Source organism: Elephas maximus, chromosome 6 (assembly GCF_024166365.1).
Source record: "Elephas maximus indicus isolate mEleMax1 chromosome 6, mEleMax1 primary haplotype, whole genome shotgun sequence".
In the NCBI taxonomy this organism is placed as follows: domain Eukaryota; kingdom Metazoa; phylum Chordata; class Mammalia; order Proboscidea; family Elephantidae; genus Elephas; species Elephas maximus.
The window spans coordinates 108,345,528-108,363,799 of NC_064824.1; the positions used below are offsets into that span (position 1 = coordinate 108,345,528).

The following is an 18,272-nucleotide window of genomic DNA, read 5'->3' on the forward strand; positions in this document are numbered from 1 at the left end:
TACAGATGAAAAAGTTGAGGCTCAGAAAGGATGGGATTGTCCACAGTTCACATCTGTAATGTGTTCAGCTAGACTTTAATATAGAAACATGGAATATCTAAGTCAGAGCTTTTTTAAAGTAGATTCTATTGCATTTCCTGCTATTCAAACTACACAAATTCTAAGGAGCATGAAGGAGGGTATAATTTAATATGAGTTACAAATAAACTGCATGAACTTCTAAATTGTAACATGGAAAGAAAAAATACGTATGTTTGTATATATGTATGGATATATATATGCACACACACATATACATGTATACACACACACATATATGTATACACACAGATACGCATGCACACACACACATACATATATATATATGTCAAATGTAAATGACCCTACATTCAAAGAAAGCCTACTTCCATTTAGGTAAGTTCTCTCTTTATATAAAAGCTCCCTCAACTTTAGGAGAAAGCTGTATATGTTGGAAGTTTTAAAAATACGCCTGCCTAAATAATTGTTCATTGTTTTCCATACATCCTCTGAAATTTCCTGCCATCCTACCTTTGCTCAAAGTATACCTTCGCCTTTAATCTATACATGACCAAACCCAAGCATCCTTCAAGATCTAACTCAAATGACGCCTCTTCCTGAAACCTTTTCTGGTCCTCCTAGTGTTAAGCACAAGGCATACTGCAGTGGAACCATAAATGCTACCTTCCTTCCTTCCTTCTTCCTCTAAATTATTATGGTCTTTTACTTGTGCTTTTCTTATTCTTCATTCAGGTATTCATTTCTTCATCCATCAAATCATTCAACAAACTTTTAAAGTGTATAATATACTGAGTCTGTACTAGGTGTTGGGTAAAATGATGGACAAAGCAGACATGGTCCCTGCCCTCATATGTATCTCCTCTCCAACAGTGTAGTTGGAGACACAGACATCAGTCAAATGAACCTCCTAAATTGATATAAAATTGCAATGGTGAAAAGCACGAGGAAGGAGAGGCACACTGCTGAGAGAGCTTATGAATGGGACAGACAGCTTCACCAATGATGTGACAGGTGCATCTGAGTCAAAGCATGCATAAGTGTGAGTTGGATATAGGGTTTTCCAACCAGAGAGAAGAGCTGAGTATAAAGGACCGTGAATATAAAGCACAGAGGATTGTGGTATGTGAGGAGGTTGTAAAGGCAGATAGAAATGAGACCACGTGGTAAGGATTTGTGTCTTTATCCTGTGAGCAATGGGAAACACCGAGAGGTTTTAAGATCACTCTGACTCTCTGGCTGAAGAATGCGGCTATTTATATCCCTATTTCTCCTCATCCACTTAAGTATAAACTCCTTGAGAACTGAGGCAGTCTTACACATCTTGTATCCTACGTGATGCCTAACAGAGTATCTCACTTACAGCAGAGGAACACTAAGTATTGAATAAGAGAGTGAGGCTATTGTTCTAGGGTGTTTCGTAAATGCCTCCACCCCTGGCCCAACCAGGACACTGACTGGAAGCTGCAAAAGAGTCTTACCAGTCTCCTGTTGCTTATATTTCTGAAAGGGGAGTGGAAAGTAAGGCAAGAGTAAATGTCCTCTACTTAGTGGTGGAGTTTTCACCTTCTGTGTGGAAGGCCTGGGTTCTATTCCCAACCAATACACCTCATGTGCAGCTACCCACCTTATGTCAGCGGTGGCTTCCATGTTGCTACCGTGCTGAACAGGTGTCAGCAGAGCTTCCTGATTAAGATAGACTAGGAAGAAAGTTCTGGATATCTACTTCCAAAAATCAGCCAGTGAAAACCCTGTGGATCACAATGGCCCAATCCGTAACTGATCATGGAGATGGTGCAGGACCAGGCTGCGTTTGATTCTATTGTATATGGGGTCATCATTTGTCAGGAGCCATCTTGATGACTGCTAACAATACCTAACACTGTTAACACATTTAAGTTAGTCATTCAGGTGGAGGGCTGAAAGGATGCAGAGTCTTCTGTGATAAACACTTTATATCCAAATGTCAGCTTCCTGCTCAAGCTCTTCTTTCTCATGATTTTTCCACTTGCCTGTTCCGAGTCTGTCACAAAAATGAACAATGCCCACACTTACAGGGCTGAAATGAAAACAGTAAGCAATAAATCAAGAATGAAAGCAGTGGCTCTGATTAGAATCAAGTCTTATAAACAAGAGGTATTCCATTCCTGTTTCTTTTTTAATTGATTTTTGTGGCAGAATTTATTTGTGGCAGTTGGTACATTTTGTAACCCATCTAATGCCAAGTCAATCTGCTAATCCCCATTTCAATGCTCAGAGACTCACTGTACATTCCGTTAAAGTATTTCAGTACACTTCCAAACTTGAGGGGTTTTCATAAACTATCATTTTACATGCACATATCACCTTCACCAACAAATTCTTCAATTTCTCCTATATGTCTGCATCTTGTCTAATAATATGTTCTAAATAATGTAGATCTTTAATTACTGCTTGATGATGGAAAAAGCAGTGGATAAAAGTATTGTTTCCTTTCAGTCAAAAGGATGGCAGGCAAGATTGGACCCATTCCCGAAGCCAACTCTTCAGACAGGGCTTGGACTGGACTATAAGATAGAAAACGATACTGGCGAGGCGTGAGCTTCTCGGCTCAGGTAGACACATGAGATTATGTGGGCAGCTCCTGTCTGGAAGGGAGATGAGAAGGAAGAGGGGGACAGGAGCTGGTTGAATGGACATGGGGAATACAGGGTGGAGAGAAGGAGTGTGCTGTCACATTAGGGGGAGAGCAGCTAGGGTTACATAGCAAAGTGTGTATAAGTTTTTGTATGAGAGACTGACTTGATTTATAAACTTTCACTTGAAGTACAATAAATAAATTAAAAACAAAGAAAAAAGGCAGGATAAAAGGTGAAACATGCCCCTCCCCGCAAAAAAAGGCACAGTGTCAGTAACTTTTGTGAAGCCAGTACAAATGGCAAGAGGCCAGCCGATTTTCTGCAGGACTAATGTTTTCATAAATCTGTGGACAAGGCTGTTCTGGGCCATAATGACTTCCCACAGAAATATACATAATTCGTGTATCAAAATGCCTGAGGAACAAAGAGTTTAGGCTATCTTTTAGCGGATATTGTACTTCTATTGGCATGACCCACCACTTGTGTGTTAGTCATGCTGTGGTGCCTTTTGTGTTGCTGGGATGCTGGAAGCTATGCCACCAGTATTTCAAGGGTCACCTATGTTGACCGGGTTTCAGTAGAGCTTCCAGACTAAGACAGACTAGGGAGAAAGGCCTGGACATCTACTTTGGAAAACAAACCAATGAAAACTTTATGGGTCACAACAAAACATTGTATTCCTTGTTTGCTTTGGACATGTCATCAGGAAGGATTAATCACGAGAGGATACCATATTTGGTGACGTAGAGGGCCAGTGAGGGAATAGCCAGAATAGCCACAGTGATGGACTCAAACGTGCCAGTGATTGTAAAGATGATGCAGGAACAGGCAATGTTTCATTCTGTTGTACTTAAGGTCACCATGAGTTGAAGTCAACTTGAGGGCTATCTACCTATATCTACCTATTTAATCTATCTAGTGACGTGATGCTACTTCCCAGAAATGTGAATAAATTCCTTCCCCATAGAGCCCAGTAGGCTGACTCCAACTTTCACAAACTTTAAAGACCTTGTTATTTCCACAGTGTATGAACCAGCCTCTACCTTATCACCCTTTCATGGCATGTATCTCCTTCTCTACTGTCTTGATTTTTCATTTGTTTGCTTCTTTGCTATGTCTCTCCTAGTAGGATACACGTTTCATGAGGAGGGGGACCATGCGTATTCAGCTCCTCATCATATCCCCAGCTCCTGGCATATGGTTAACTCAATAAATATTATTGAATTATTAAATGAATAAATAATATTTTAATTAAAAATAAGTATTATGCTTGTCTAGTTAATTATCTTTAGTTGCAAGGAAGTGATTAGTGGCTAGCATTGGTCTTGGAAATGTAGGGATTTTTGTTTTCTTCTTCATAGTTTCTCTATGTTTTCAGATATTCTGCAATGTACATGTATTGTTTATAAATAGAAAGAATAAAAGTACAAAGATGTCACTTTTTAAATACTCTTTTTAAAAGGAAGCCAGATGCACCCAAACATTTATATGGAAAATGATGGCCATATAGGATTTGAGAACAGTTTTTAAATTCCATAAAATAGGCCTGTTATTTCTGTTGTGTATTACTTTTACAGACAGAAGCAATGCAAGATTTCTGTCGCAAATGATGTGTTTTTCTAAGTTTGCCCCTCCATGTTTTTGTCTATAGAAAATAGAGAGCTCTGATTTACTTGTTTCCAAGTAGGTTCATTAAAAAGTTGGTTCCATACCAGTGACATAACAGATGCATTGTCTTAGGCCTTTTTTTTTTTTTTTTTGGTCAGAGTTTTGAAAAACTTCCTTGGAACATGCGTGTGTTTTTGCATTTGTCTTTTCTTTCAAAATATCTCCATCTACAACACTATGGAGCTCTGTTCAAAAAATGCTTAAGGAGTTCAGTTTTTCCTCTTGGCGTCAGGGGAGAAAGTATTTCACTCACATGGCTCCGGGAAAACAAATGAGCACTTATTCTGTGCAAGAAGCAGGATGCCCTCTTTGCACGGCCTGGAGTACAGAAATAGGAGGAATTGGGACTCAGGATAAATAAACAAGGGCCTGTCACCACTAGGACCAGCCATTCTCCCAGCTGCTGTGTTTATCCATTCCTTGGCATTGAGGAAGTTAGAGGAGGAAATTGTTTCATCTGAGTCAGGCCTATTTTGGACCCTAGCTGAGAGGACAGTTTGAAAGACGAGCTGCTGCCTCCTATAGACAAGTGTGTTTTTTTAAAGAAATCATTTTAGCTGCACAACTCAGGCCCAGATGATGGGCGGTAGGAACTTCCACTTTCCTAATGACCCCTTCCTTTTACCTTTTACTTGCTAGCACTCCTCTATGAAATCTTCTCTTTTTTTCTATGACCAATTAGTTCAACTGGTAGCATCCAACCCATACCATGGATTTTAGATGATTTAATATTTTAAAAGATCTGTATTTTTAACAGTTGAGTACTCTGTAATTAGCCCTGAATGGAGATCAAATGATCCGTGTCCTTTATTTTTTCTGCTAATAATTAATTTTGTGCCTTGGTCAAGTTACTTCTCCTGTCTGGACCCCTGTTTCCTCAGGGGTAAAAGAAGCATTTGCTATTAAACATCTCTAAGCTCTCATTTAATTAAAAAATTAACTTCCAGGAAGTATGGACCCACAACAGGACCTCAAATCGTCTCTTCCATTAGAAGATGGTTGTTTGGAGAATTTGGGAAAAGCACAGCACTGCGGGGTTTTGAAAAAGTAAAACAGTCTCCATCACTTATCTCTTGTTCTTTTCAGTGCTCAGATAAGTCATGCCTGAGGACACCCTCTCTGAAGAAGAGAGTTTCAGATGCCAACCTGGAAGGGAAGAAGGATTCTGGAATGCTGAAGTACATCAGACTCCAGGTATTGATACCTGGATCAAAAACATTCATTGAACATTAACAGGGAGAGGGCTCCAGAGGGCTCCAGATATCCTGTTTGCTAATGTTTGGGACATGCAATGTCCACTGGCAGTGTTGGCATAAAAAAAAAGGCCCCTTTAAATTAGGGGGCAAGAGTGCCACCAAGTGTGCAAAGAAAAAATTCTTTCTTGCTAAATTGCAAACTTCCACAGAGACAAGGCTTGGGTAGCTTGGCTGGAAGTGCACTGCTCCCTACTGCAGCAGACCTACTTTCCCACCAGTGTTGATGACAACAGTCACAGACTTTGGCATAAATCTGGATTCATATCCCACCTTTGCTGGTCTGGCTCTGGGATCTTGGACAAGTTACTAAATTTCTCTCAGTCTTAGTTGCCTTATTTATAAAATGGGGATTATAACAATAGAACATATCTCTAAAGATTATTGCATGGATTAAATGAGATAGTACATTTACATACTTATCCAGTACTCAACATGTTATGTTATTATTACAATCTAAGCTCTAAACCATAATACATTTATTCAGAAAAAATTTTTTCCTGTTTTCTGTTGTTTACAATGATGGTTAAAGGCCTAGACTTGCCTACAATGTACATTTATCCCTTAAATCGTCTGAAATAGTAGGTTAAAAAGGATTTTGTGGGCCAATCTGCGGCAATAACCACAATGTATAATGCTGTTTCAGAGAGAAAATGCCTTCCAAGTCCACACTGGCTTAGAAAATGAACTTTCTAAATGGAACTCCTTCGTTAGTTAGAGGCTACTCATGTTTTTCAGTGGAAATCAACTCCTAATAGGAAGGAGAAGTGGATGCTTTAAAAAGTCCACTGGGACTTTTCACACAAAGTTCTATTTGCTGAAGTCTTTCTTTTCTCATAGAGTTCTACTTAGTCTATACTTTATTCTTTGCATAATTGTAAAGCAGTTTTTGTAGTGAAAGCATTATAAAATTAGCATGACTTTTCCCTAATTATGCAAGAACTAAGAAGATATAAAGCTTCCTGTTTTTTTATACACCATGCCAACTAAATATGCTCCCATTTTAGACGACATTTTAAGGCCGTTTAAAGAAAGGGTAAGGCAAGGAAAGTGGTTCTTTGGTTTCAAGAGGAGTACAGCAATTAGTGTCTTAGAAGCTTTTAAACCAAGACTTCCATCTTTTCCAGGTAATGAGCCTGTCGCCTGCTCCCTTATCTCTGTTAATCAAGGCAGCGCCCATTCTGACAGAGGAGATGTACGGAGATATCCAGCCGGCTGCCTGGGAGCTTCTGCTCAGCATGGATGAACACATGGCAGGGGCAGCAGGTAAAGAAAGACTACCTGGGACCCTGCTCCTGCTGCCGCTGCCCTTACTGATCCCCGTGTTCAGATAAGACAGAGTGCATTTATCTCGTTCACTTCGCTACGTTTGGTGGTAATTCCTAGAGCACTAGACAGCTGTGCATTAAGGAAAGCTGACCCAGGATCTATGTGCGCCCTTCCAATTTCACTATGTGGTTGGCATAAGACCAGTACGTGGCCCTCAGAGTGTTCCCAAATTATAGAGGATGGTTTTCCCTAGACGTGTATTTCCACCATATTTACAAAAGATAAAATCCTTTTTGTGTGTTGTTACTTCCAGATTTACCATGAGCCACCATCATGAACTTTATTAAATCTTATGTAATGTTCTATGTCCAAATTGCAGTACCAAAACAAATTTGTTGAAACATAAGTGACTTGTCCAAGCCTTCATAGCTACTAAGAGGTGGTTAGAAAATGTGTGTTCTTCGTATGTTTCTTTTTTTTTTTTAAAGATCACTTTATTTTTCTGCGGTAATTTTAATTGAGAAATGCACATGGCAAAAATTCAAATAGCCAAAAGCATATAAAGTGAAAAGCTTCACGCTCTTTCCCATGACTCATGGTTACCCTCCCCAGAGGCAACAAATTTTAAGTTTTTCAGCAATTCTTTCAGGGTTCATTATGCATATATACATATGTAAGTATGCATGTATATATTGGATGTTCCCTCTTTTACACAAATGGAAACATACCATAAAGACTTTTGAACTTCGCATTCTTCAGTTATTTATATTTAAGAGATCATTTTTAACATCACTTTATAGTTCTAACCTCAATCTTTTTAATGGCTACCAATTATTCCACTGAATGAATGGACATATAGTAATGTATTAAATCACGACATGTAATGAAAATTGAGGTCTTTTTTGCTCATATGCTATATTGTAATAAATGTCCTTACTTGCATTAAGGCTCAGGGTTAGCATTAGGTGAGTGGGGCTTAGATGGTAACAGACTGCAGGCTCAGGAGTGTGGACGTTGCCCTGACCCATGGGAAGACTTCTGAGCCAAAGAGAATGTTGTAATCAGAGCGCCTTATTACCAAATGGATGTGGCAGCAATGAGTGGAGTAGTTTGGCTTTAGAAATAGTGATTTTTAGATGAATAGGTGACATGTAGTTGCTTCTGCCACTGCTGATGGCCTGGCTTCATTAGCCCAGAGGTCATTTTTAGAAGATGGGCACAGTTTCACCTTCTCCTCATCCCCCAGGGATCAAACACAATTAAGAGATGTGTAGTTTATGAATTGTTGACTGCTTCTAGCCGCCATGTTCCTGCTGTGCGCGGTGAAAGTCCCCGAGGCCGTGTCCGACATGTTGATGTCAGAGTTCCACCACCCAGAGACTGTGCAGAGGCTGAACGCGGTCCTCAAGTTCCACACGCTCTGGAGGTTTCGCTATCAGGTCTGGCCCCGGATGGAGGAGGGAGCACAGCAGATTTTTAAGGTGAGGTAGATTTCGCACATGGGAACTAGATAAGCAAGGCTTAATCCGAGGCTTCTCTGAGCCCTCGAGCCTCAAAGCCACAGTGTATGGCCAAAAAGATGTTTCTTTCCTTTTCTCTAATTATATATGTAAATCTATGTCATACATGAATGAATTCTTGTTGTTTAAAAATTGAAATATAGAAGAACGTGGAGTAAAAAAATTAAGTCTCCATAAACCTCAAAATCTCACTACCATCCCCAGAAGTAAGCATATAAAAGAGGTTTGGGCATATAACCTTCCAGACATTTTGCTATGTATACACATATAGATGTTTTTTGGAAGATCGGGTAACACAAACCTAGATCGTTTGGTTGAAATACTTAATTTTACAGATAAGTAAACTGAAGCCCAAAGAGGTTCATTTTGTGCCCTGTAACAGAAAATACTGGAGAACAGCCATTTTCTATGCTTGTTAGTTTTCTGAAGAATAAGAACCTTAATGCTAACTGAGCAGATCGTGTCATAATTATACTTCAGACACATTTTATCTTATTTTCTATCTTACTCAATACATTTTTCTGATGTTAACTAACAGATCCCGCCACCCAGTATAAACTTCACTCTGCCCTCGCCAGTGCTTGGAATGCCATCTGTCCCCATGTTTGACCCCCCATGGGTCCCTCAGTGCAGCGGGAGTGTCCAGGACCCCATTAATGAAGACCAGTCTGTGAGTAACAGGCACTTTCTTTTCCATATCTTCAGGCTCCGTGATGTACATGTAGGAGATAAGAACGCTGAATATGCAAGATAATTTGTTCATTTTTTTTATCATAAGAATGTAATAATGGTACAGAAAATCAGCCACAAAAGGTCTTTGTTCTTGTCACTAGAACACAAGAAACTAACGTCTGGTAGTGAACATTTGCAGACCTCGCAGCCAACACTGTTCTGTTTTATAATCAAAGTAGCAGCCACCTTATAACTCTATTAAATTAAGCATTAGGCATTGATTTCTTGGCCAAAGGTAGCATGCTTTACTTGTCACAAAAAAAGTTAATTTACCCCATAATATTGTAAGCTACCTCAAAGTTAATGGTATTGACCCTGAAAGAGTGAAGAAAAGAGTTGCCAGTTCTTGTCTCCTTGTTTTGACCTCAGTTTATTCTTCATCTTCTTGGTCATCAGTTTCATCACCATGAACATCACCAAGATCTCGAGTCGTATACTGCTCTTATATATCACTGCTATATGTAATGGTGTAAACAGTTAACACATTTGGCTGCTAACAGAAAGTTTGGAGGTTCAAATCCACCCAGAGGCTCCTAGGAAGAAAGGCCTTGTGATCTACTTCCGAAAAGTCAACCACTGAAAACCCTGTGGAGCACAGTTCTACTGTGACACACATGGGGTTGCCACGAGTCAGAACTGACTTGACGGCAACTGGTTATGTGTAATAATAATTCATAAATAGTTGAGTTTAAAACCCTGTCTATACATGGACAAGAACCAAGAATATGAGCCATTTGAAAAATTTAATCTTCAAAACCTGCCTTTTTTACCTGTTGAATAACATTTTTCCAAACTACAATAATACTGTAGAAAACTTGGAAAATAAAGTAAAAATAGAAAAAGCACATGTCCTTTTGCACAAACCCATGATTATTCCCCAGCATAGATTCTCATGGAATTTATACCAATTAAAAAAGAAAAAAAAATTCCAATTAGTATATAAATATTAAAGATTTTTAATATATCTCACAAAAATCTCCATTTTACCCTTGTGTAGTAGCATCTGAACCACTGACATAATGACCTTTGAGTTTGCTCCTGTACTGGTGATTGGTTCATTTGAGCCATGCATACTCTCTAACCCTAGTTCACAATAGCTTTGAAACCAAGTCCTCTCTTTTTCTCATTCTGTGGTTCTTACCCTATTCCTTATTACAATAAAACAGCTTAGCTACCTGGCTTTGAAAATGAATTATCATGTGACCCATCAAATTTCTTGAATTGCTGTTGTGCCATTCATCATCATATGATGATGTCAGGATGCAGCATAAAGGGAGCTTCTAAGAATGCAGCCCTTTAAAAGAGACATGAACAACCCTGGCCTGTCTCTAAAACCCTATGGGACTACAGACAACTGAGGGATGTGATATTACTATTGTACTTAGACATTTTTTCCAAATGTATAGCAATGGACTCCAAGGATCACTTCCCTGCTGTAAGACCGTTGACTCTGTTCCCAGTGCTCTTGGAACTTGTCTCAGCATAAACATTACGATTAAGACACACATGGAATAATCATTTTGTGCAGTGAACCATCTCTCCTTGATTAGAAGTCTCCCTTGTCCTTCATCTGTGGAAGACTGGGTTGTTTCTTGATATTTCTCCTTTATGCCTTTGCAACTGTAAACACAGAGCCAAATTTTACACTCAACCTTAATAATACTAACAACTTCATAATTTCCATTCAGCAACTTTGTTTCTACAAATAGTGTTAACCATTTACAGTGTGCCGCTGTGGTAGATACTTGAGCACCAAAAATGAAATCAACCACACAAGCCTCTGGTTTGTATAAGAACTATAGCTCTATCCTCCTCTTTTCCGTGGTTCTGAATTTCTATTTTACTAACCTTATAAAATGCATGTCCTTCATTTAAAACCAGTTCAAAAATATTTGGGAAGAGATAGAGTATTAAAATTTTTTATTTGGTCTTAATGTTTCAAGAGTGGATCATTGATATCACCCAAAATCTTAAAGATCAAGTAGAATTATTTCCAGAAATTAAAGACATCCCTGAAGAACTATTCTAATTGCATGAAAAAGAATAACTTAGTTGAACACAACTTGGAAACTTGGTAGAAAAACAACCAAACAAATGAAGCTCCATGAAACGAGATCATGACTGCCCTAACATGTCCTAAGGAGGCCTTTATGTGATTCATTTGAACAGCCTTTATGCCTGTGACCTTACAGAAAGAGTTGTTATTAAGTAAACTTGCCTTCATGTCTTCACAGAAATCCTTTTCAGCGCGGGCTGTGTCTCGCTCCCATCAAAGGGCTGAACACATCTTGAAGAACTTGCAGCAGGAAGAAGAGAAGAAACGTCTTGGTCGAGAAGCCAGCCTCATCACTGCCATCCCCATCACCCAAGAGGCTTGCTATGAACCCACCTGCACACCCAACTCAGAGCCAGAAGAAGAAGGTGCCCTCTACACACAGGACCTCTTGGGGGGCTGAGTCACAGGGAAAGGACTTGCTTTGAAATAAGCATTGACTATTTTGTATGAGGAGCCCTCGTGGCATAATGGTTAAGTGCCATGGCTACCAACCAAAAGGTCAGCAGTTCGAATCCACCAGCCGCTCCTTGGAAAACCTATGGGGCAGCTCTCCTCTGTCCTATAGGGTTGCTATGAGTCAGAATTGACTCGATGGCAATGGGTTTGTTTGTTTTTGTTTTTTTTAATATATGACGTGAGGTGATTTGCCTCCTCCGTCTCTTTCTCTCACCTCCTGACACTATCCAAAAAAAAAGCAAAGAGTTGTTTTCTAAATGTTTAACACTGGCCTGTTTGCAGTGGAGTACACTATCCATAATGAATGACCCAATATGATAATGAGCCAAGGAGTGATTGCGATTCAGGGAACAGCAGAATCCAGAGTATGTTTTAAAAAAATGCGATCAACCTTTTATCATTAAAAAAATGGGGTTAATCCATTAATTACCTCCAACCTTTGCAAGTGCAAACAATTCATCAGTTGCTATCAGAAGTGATTTATGAGCCATTCTCAATTCAGTGATTGGCTACCCTGCTTTTTTAGATTTGGGGGGAGGAATTTTCTGTCTTTCTGTACAATTTTTTCCCTTTCCTAAGTACACTCTAGATTACTTAGCCCTTGTGTTCTGCTCTCAGAACTCTGAGAGCAGTGTACACTTGGGATGTAAGTACAAATCCAGTTGTCATGATGATCGTTTTTGTTATGAAACCAAAGTTCACATTCCTCATTTTCTTTGCCAGTAGAAGAAGTCACCAATCTGGCATCCCGTCGGCTGTCTGTGAGTCCTTCCTGCACCTCCAGCACTTCCCACAGGAACTACTCCTTCCGCCGAGGGTCAGTCTGGTCAGTGCGCTCAGCCGTCAGTGCGGAAGGTGTGTCTTCCAGCAGCTGTATTCTTTACACGTCTTGACTTTAGCATTTTAAGACATTTTCCAGATAATAAGTTAACCTCACTTCATTATACAGTCTTCATTAAATAACTCATTTGATGACTTGAAGTACTAAAAATAAATTAGATTGAGTGGTATCCTAAAATGCAATTATATTTAACCCAGCAATTGTCCTTTTTAAGTTGGCTCTATTTTGATTGCATTATATGTAATCATATTGCTAGAAGTTCAGGAGAGATTATTCTAAGAGGTTAGTATTTTTCAACCCTGACTACATATTATAATCAAATAGGAGCTTAAAAAGATGCCCAGGCCATACCCTAGACCAAATCAGAATCTCTGAGGGTGGGATCCATGGATCAATATTTTTGAAACCTCCTCAGGTGACTCCATTGTGAGGCTACGGCTCGGTAGGATGCTTTAGGATGCTGTTCCATGATAATTTAACTATCAGAGGAAGACCAAAGCTTATGCGACTCCTGTAATGAAGTCTGACTCCAGGGGGAATATGTGGTGCTCTTCAGTTCTAATAAGTTACAAGCGTGCTTCTCTAATAATGAATACCACTGTCCATCTGTCAGTTTGTCATACGGTGGGTTACGTGTTGCTATGATACTAGAATTCATGCCACCACTATTTCAAATACCAGCAGGGTCACCCGTGGTGGACAAGTTTCAATGGAGTTTTCAGACTAAGACAGACTAGGAAGAAAGGCCTGGTGACCTACTTCCAAATATTAGCCGATGAGAACCTTATAGATCACAATAGAATATTGTCCAATACAGCACTGGAAGACGAGCCCCATAGGTTGGAAGGCACTGAAAATACACAGAGGTCACAACAATGATCTTGAGTATACCAACAATCATGAAGATGGTGCAGGACCAGCAAATGGTAATGTTTCATTCTATTGTACATGGGGTCGCCATGAGTTGGAGCTGACTCGACAGCAACTAACAACAATAATGATGAATAACTGGCTGGGATTCACCGATTGATGATTATTACTAATTTTATTGCGGACCTCTAAAGTCATCGTCAGTAAGTTATACAGAAATGGAACAAAAGGGCCAGTGGTTCTCAACCCTTCACTCCACATCCCTGAGGAGCTTTATAAAATGACCGATGCTAATTAATCACAACTTACGAGGACAAGACAGAAGGCATATCTATGTATTTTTTTATAAGAGCTTTATTGAGGTACAATTCACATACCACAAAATGTGCCCCTTTAATGTGTGTGATTCAGTGATGTTTAGTATATCCACAGTGTGCAACCATCACCACTATCTAATTTTACAATATTTTGGTCATCTCCAAAAGAAACCCGATACCCATTAGCCATCATTCCTCATCCCCAACTCTTCCCATCTTTTAGAAAGTATTAGTCTACTTTCTGTTTCTATGAATTTGTCTATTCTGGACACTTCATATAAATAGATACATATAATATGTGTTGTTGTATGTGTGTGACAGGATTTCACTTAGCATAATGTTTTTAAGTTTCATCCATGTTGTAGTATGTACTATTCATTCTTTTTTATTCCCAAATAAAATTCTACCATATGGATGTACTACTTTTTATCAATTCATGAGTTGATAGATATTTGGTTTGTTCGTACTTTTTAGCTATTACGAATAATGCAGCCAAGAACATTCGTGTATACGTTTTTTGTAGGAAAATCTGCCAAACTATTTTCCAAAGTGGCAGCTCAACTTCACATCCTTACCAGCAAAGCATGAGAGTTTCTATTGCTCCACATTCTTATCCACATTTGCTACCTTTTTTTATTTTTCATTTTAGCCACTTTGTAGGTGGAAGTGTTATCTCATTCTATTTCTCCACAAGACAAAACAAACAAACAAAAAAAGAATGACAGAACTTGGGTTGAGTTGGTTTGTTGTTTTTTTGGCATTTCATATGGCCTCACCTTTTTTTAATTCACGCATTTTCTTATTGTTTCTAGAATAATACTGTTAAATAGATAAGCTTTAAACTGAGAAATGCTAATGGATTAGAAGTACAAATCTTAGAAGACCACCCCTATTTTGTCTCCCTTTCAGATGAGGAGCACACCACTGAACACACACCCAACCACCATGTGCCTCAGCCCCCGCAAGCAGTGTTCCCAGCATGCATCTGTGCAGCAGTGCTTCCCATTGTTCATCTAATGGAGGATGGTGAGGTGCGGGAAGATGGAGTAGCAGGTATAGTTTTGACTAGTAAAACCCTCACTAACTCTAAAAAAATATTTAAGCTGTTCATCTGATGGAGGAACATGGAGTTCTCTCGTATACATTATCTACTGACCATATGTTGGCTTTATTCATGCACATGTTTTAATCATAGATTTGAAGCATACCATAATAATAACACTATTACTTTCTCCATCTTACCCTTCCACCGCCGTTAGGACCAGGAGATTGTATTTAAACTAGGTAGCTAAGTCCAGGAACATCGTTTCTGACCAGAGAATAGAACAACACTTACTTGGCCACATGGAAATCAAAACAGTAGCTTTGGTTCCCTTATAAATCTTAGCTGTTAGCTTGAAGCCACTAATACTGTCTTTGCCACCTGATACCTTTCCAGGGATACTTCAGATCCAATTCCTGACCATAAGAGATAAGGCTAGATTCTCACTGGACAACCTTCCCCAAGGAAGTGGCATTTTATTTCTCATTAGTTTATTTATTCTTAAGACTTCTTCATTAGAATTGGGAGCCTAATTATTACTTACTCAACTACTTACTCCCTCTTGCTGAGGGAGATACTATTTAAAACATTTGTATGAACAGTAAAGGATCTTCTCTAAAGCATGTGGGTTCTCAACCAAGGTGTATTTTCGAAAGCCAGATATTTAGGAATTTGTCCATACAGTATTCTTTATGAATTTTTCCGTAGAATAAACAAGGAATTATGACTTTAATAAATACTCACCACTGCTAACATTAGGGTGACTTCTAAGACAAAGGCAACTGCATATATTCACAGATACATTCTTTACAAAATCAATGTCAGTGCCCAAAGACCATCCTACACTTTTTGTTACCTTTTCTTTTTACGTGAAAATGTTCAGAGGCCACAACAAAGAGAACAAATATCCACATGTCAAAAGAAGAAGAGTTCATAGAACCTTTTTAAGGCAAAAGAGAGGGATTCATTCAAGTTGAGTAAATTGTACTTTATCTAATAGACTTATCTCCATTTAAGACGAATGTTCATTTTCCTTTCTCTTCTGAAGTGAGTGCTGTGGCCCAACAAGTCTTATGGAATTGTCTAATTGAAGATCCATCAACAGTTCTTCGACATTTTCTGGAAAAACTGACCATCAGCAATAGACAAGTAAATTCCTCTTCCTTTATGATGTAGCTACATAGCTAAGTGTGTGAACACTGTTAAAAGCAAGCAGAACACTTTATAGTACAGTACATGCACCATTAATGCCCTTGGATACATATCCAATAAGTACTTCCTTTTAAATAATGATAATGAGGAGCAGTATTAAACTTTGCTGTGTTGTGTTTAAATTCTCCATTAACTGACACCTCCACATGTGTATGACACATTGCTAATGATGATCCTAAGATACTGCAAGATTCTCAATCTTTTAAACAAAGATTAAATTCAGTATAATGTTCTCTTAATATTCGGTGCATTTATTGAATGCTGATTGCTTGGAAATGTGGGATGCAGGTAAAATGTATTAGAATATGTTGAAACTCTTCATTAATCAAAAAATCTAATGAACCAGACCACCATAGAAGAAGATTATGCCAAAGAACAGTAGTTTTCTGAACACAGGCAAAATACACTGATGATTAAAAATTATTTGTTCATTTCTATGTTATGGTGACTTTCACTGGAAGATTAAATTAAGTTTCTGAAAGGTAGAGTTAATGGCAAACATCTCAGTTTATTCCCCCTTGGGCTAGTTTTATCTCTTTAACTTGAAACCTAGGAAACATAACTATAAAGTTCAATAAACCAGCTTTGTTTAACGCCGTAAGCCTTCCTCATATTTCCGTTACACCTGGGTAGCCATGGCAAATGGGTTTGGCTAAATATAGGGCTTTCATGTGATTTTCCTGTGACCTATAGACACAGTCTAAATTTTTATTTAAAAACAAAAAGGCAATTGTCTGACTGCTGCTCAGTGATTTTATAGTATATCAACTCCTAGGAGAAAGGTGTTACAGATGGTTTTAATACTACCTAACAAGTGTGAGGATCCAGTCAAATCTCACCTCTCACCTCTCCGACATCAAACTCTGACATTTGGAAATCAAATTAATGCAATCTATTCTATTTCCCTTCCTAGCTGCACATCCAGTACTTCTGCCTCTGACCCTAACTATCCGGAGCTAGGTCAGATCTCACAAGTTATAGGGCAAAGTCCTCTAGACTGTCAAGCCGGCTCAAGACCAGACACCAGCTGACCTACTGGCTACAAATTTGAGGGTTTCCTACTACCCTGTCAGGAAGCCAATTGTAGCGTGGAGGTCCCCAGGGCTCCTCACTTCTGACTTGCTGGCTATAAACATGGGGGTTCCTTCTACCACTCAGGATACCAGCCATAACCTTGGGGCTCCCCAAGTTCCTCTCACTTCTTACCTGCTGGCTCCCACTATTCACCTGGGTTTGGTAATTCACTAGAACAATCACAGAACTCACATGAAGTGCTATACTTACAATTATGGTTTTATTATAGTAAAAAGGATGTAAATGAAGAGATGCATAGGATGAGGTCTGGGTGAGCTCCCAATGCAGAACACCCATGTCCCAAAAAGGGGCATGCTACCCTCTCACGCATGTCCTGGGAAGCATGTAGAGCTTCAGTGTCTATGCTTTTATTCCGGGTCCTATTAGTAACTCAAACTCCAGCCCTTTTCCCTGAGGTCAGCATAGTCAGGCTCCACCCAACATAAGTCATAAACCCTCGGGCATGATCTGGAGTCCTCATGAAAGACACTTCAGTCATTGGGGAAAGTCTAAGGTTTTAGAGATTCTCCCTCAGGAACCAAGAACAAAGACCAAATTCTTTGGCTAAAGCCAACTTCTTTACCCCACAATAAGGATCACATATATCACACTAAAATGTTCAACATAATTGAAATCACGTAAGAAGACTGCTCCCCTTCCCCTCCCCCCAGCTTTTCTGAGAAACCAATTTTATTTCCTACAACATGGGAGCTGAATGAGGCATAAAAACTCTATTCTTCTTTCAGGATGAGTTAATGTACATGCTGCGTAAACTTCTCCTGAATATTGGAGACTTTCCTGCTCAGACCTCTCACATTCTATTCAACTACTTGGTGAGTTTCAGCAGCCAATAGGATACAAATGCTCATTTCCAGGTTGCAAACAGCAACATGAGAAAAATGTCATAGGAGATTTTTTTTTTCCAATAAATTTACATTCATTATGTGAGTGACCATCATGGCCACCTAAATTCATCACTTTTTGTATGGGAGGCTCCTACCTGGCACAATCCTTGGCATATGGTGGCACTCAATAAATGTCAGTTTCCATCTTCCTTTAGCAATTTCCTTTATATGACAACTTCCTTATGTTGGTTCTGGATTTTGGTTTTCCATTGGGGGAAAAATTGTCTTTTTTAGTCATTTTTCTACTTTCTTATCTCACTGTTTAAAACACAGAGAGAGAGAAGCAAGCATTGCCTTTGATGGCAAGTATTTGTGAGCATATTTTTCTGTGGTAACTATCCCTTGAACTATCCTAATAGTTCCCTCTTCAACCCTCCAGGATTTACTAGTGTCTTCGCAGTCT

The 18,272-nt window shown here is 39.1% G+C and overlaps 1 protein-coding gene across 1 annotated transcript in view; it reads left to right on the forward strand.

Moving 5' to 3' along the window:
* UNC80 (unc-80 homolog, NALCN channel complex subunit) overlaps positions 1-18,272 on the forward strand; it is a 222,439-nt gene that overhangs the window by 137,053 nt on the left and 67,114 nt on the right. The window contains exons 30-38 of the mRNA XM_049888066.1: positions 5,409-5,516; positions 6,703-6,841; positions 8,144-8,325; positions 8,903-9,034; positions 11,331-11,517; positions 12,332-12,463; positions 14,546-14,689; positions 15,727-15,827; positions 17,711-17,797. Of these exons, the coding sequence (XP_049744023.1) occupies positions 5,409-5,516; positions 6,703-6,841; positions 8,144-8,325; positions 8,903-9,034; positions 11,331-11,517; positions 12,332-12,463; positions 14,546-14,689; positions 15,727-15,827; positions 17,711-17,797 (1,212 nt within the window). The remainder of the gene's footprint in view (positions 1-5,408; positions 5,517-6,702; positions 6,842-8,143; positions 8,326-8,902; positions 9,035-11,330; positions 11,518-12,331; positions 12,464-14,545; positions 14,690-15,726; positions 15,828-17,710; positions 17,798-18,272) is intronic.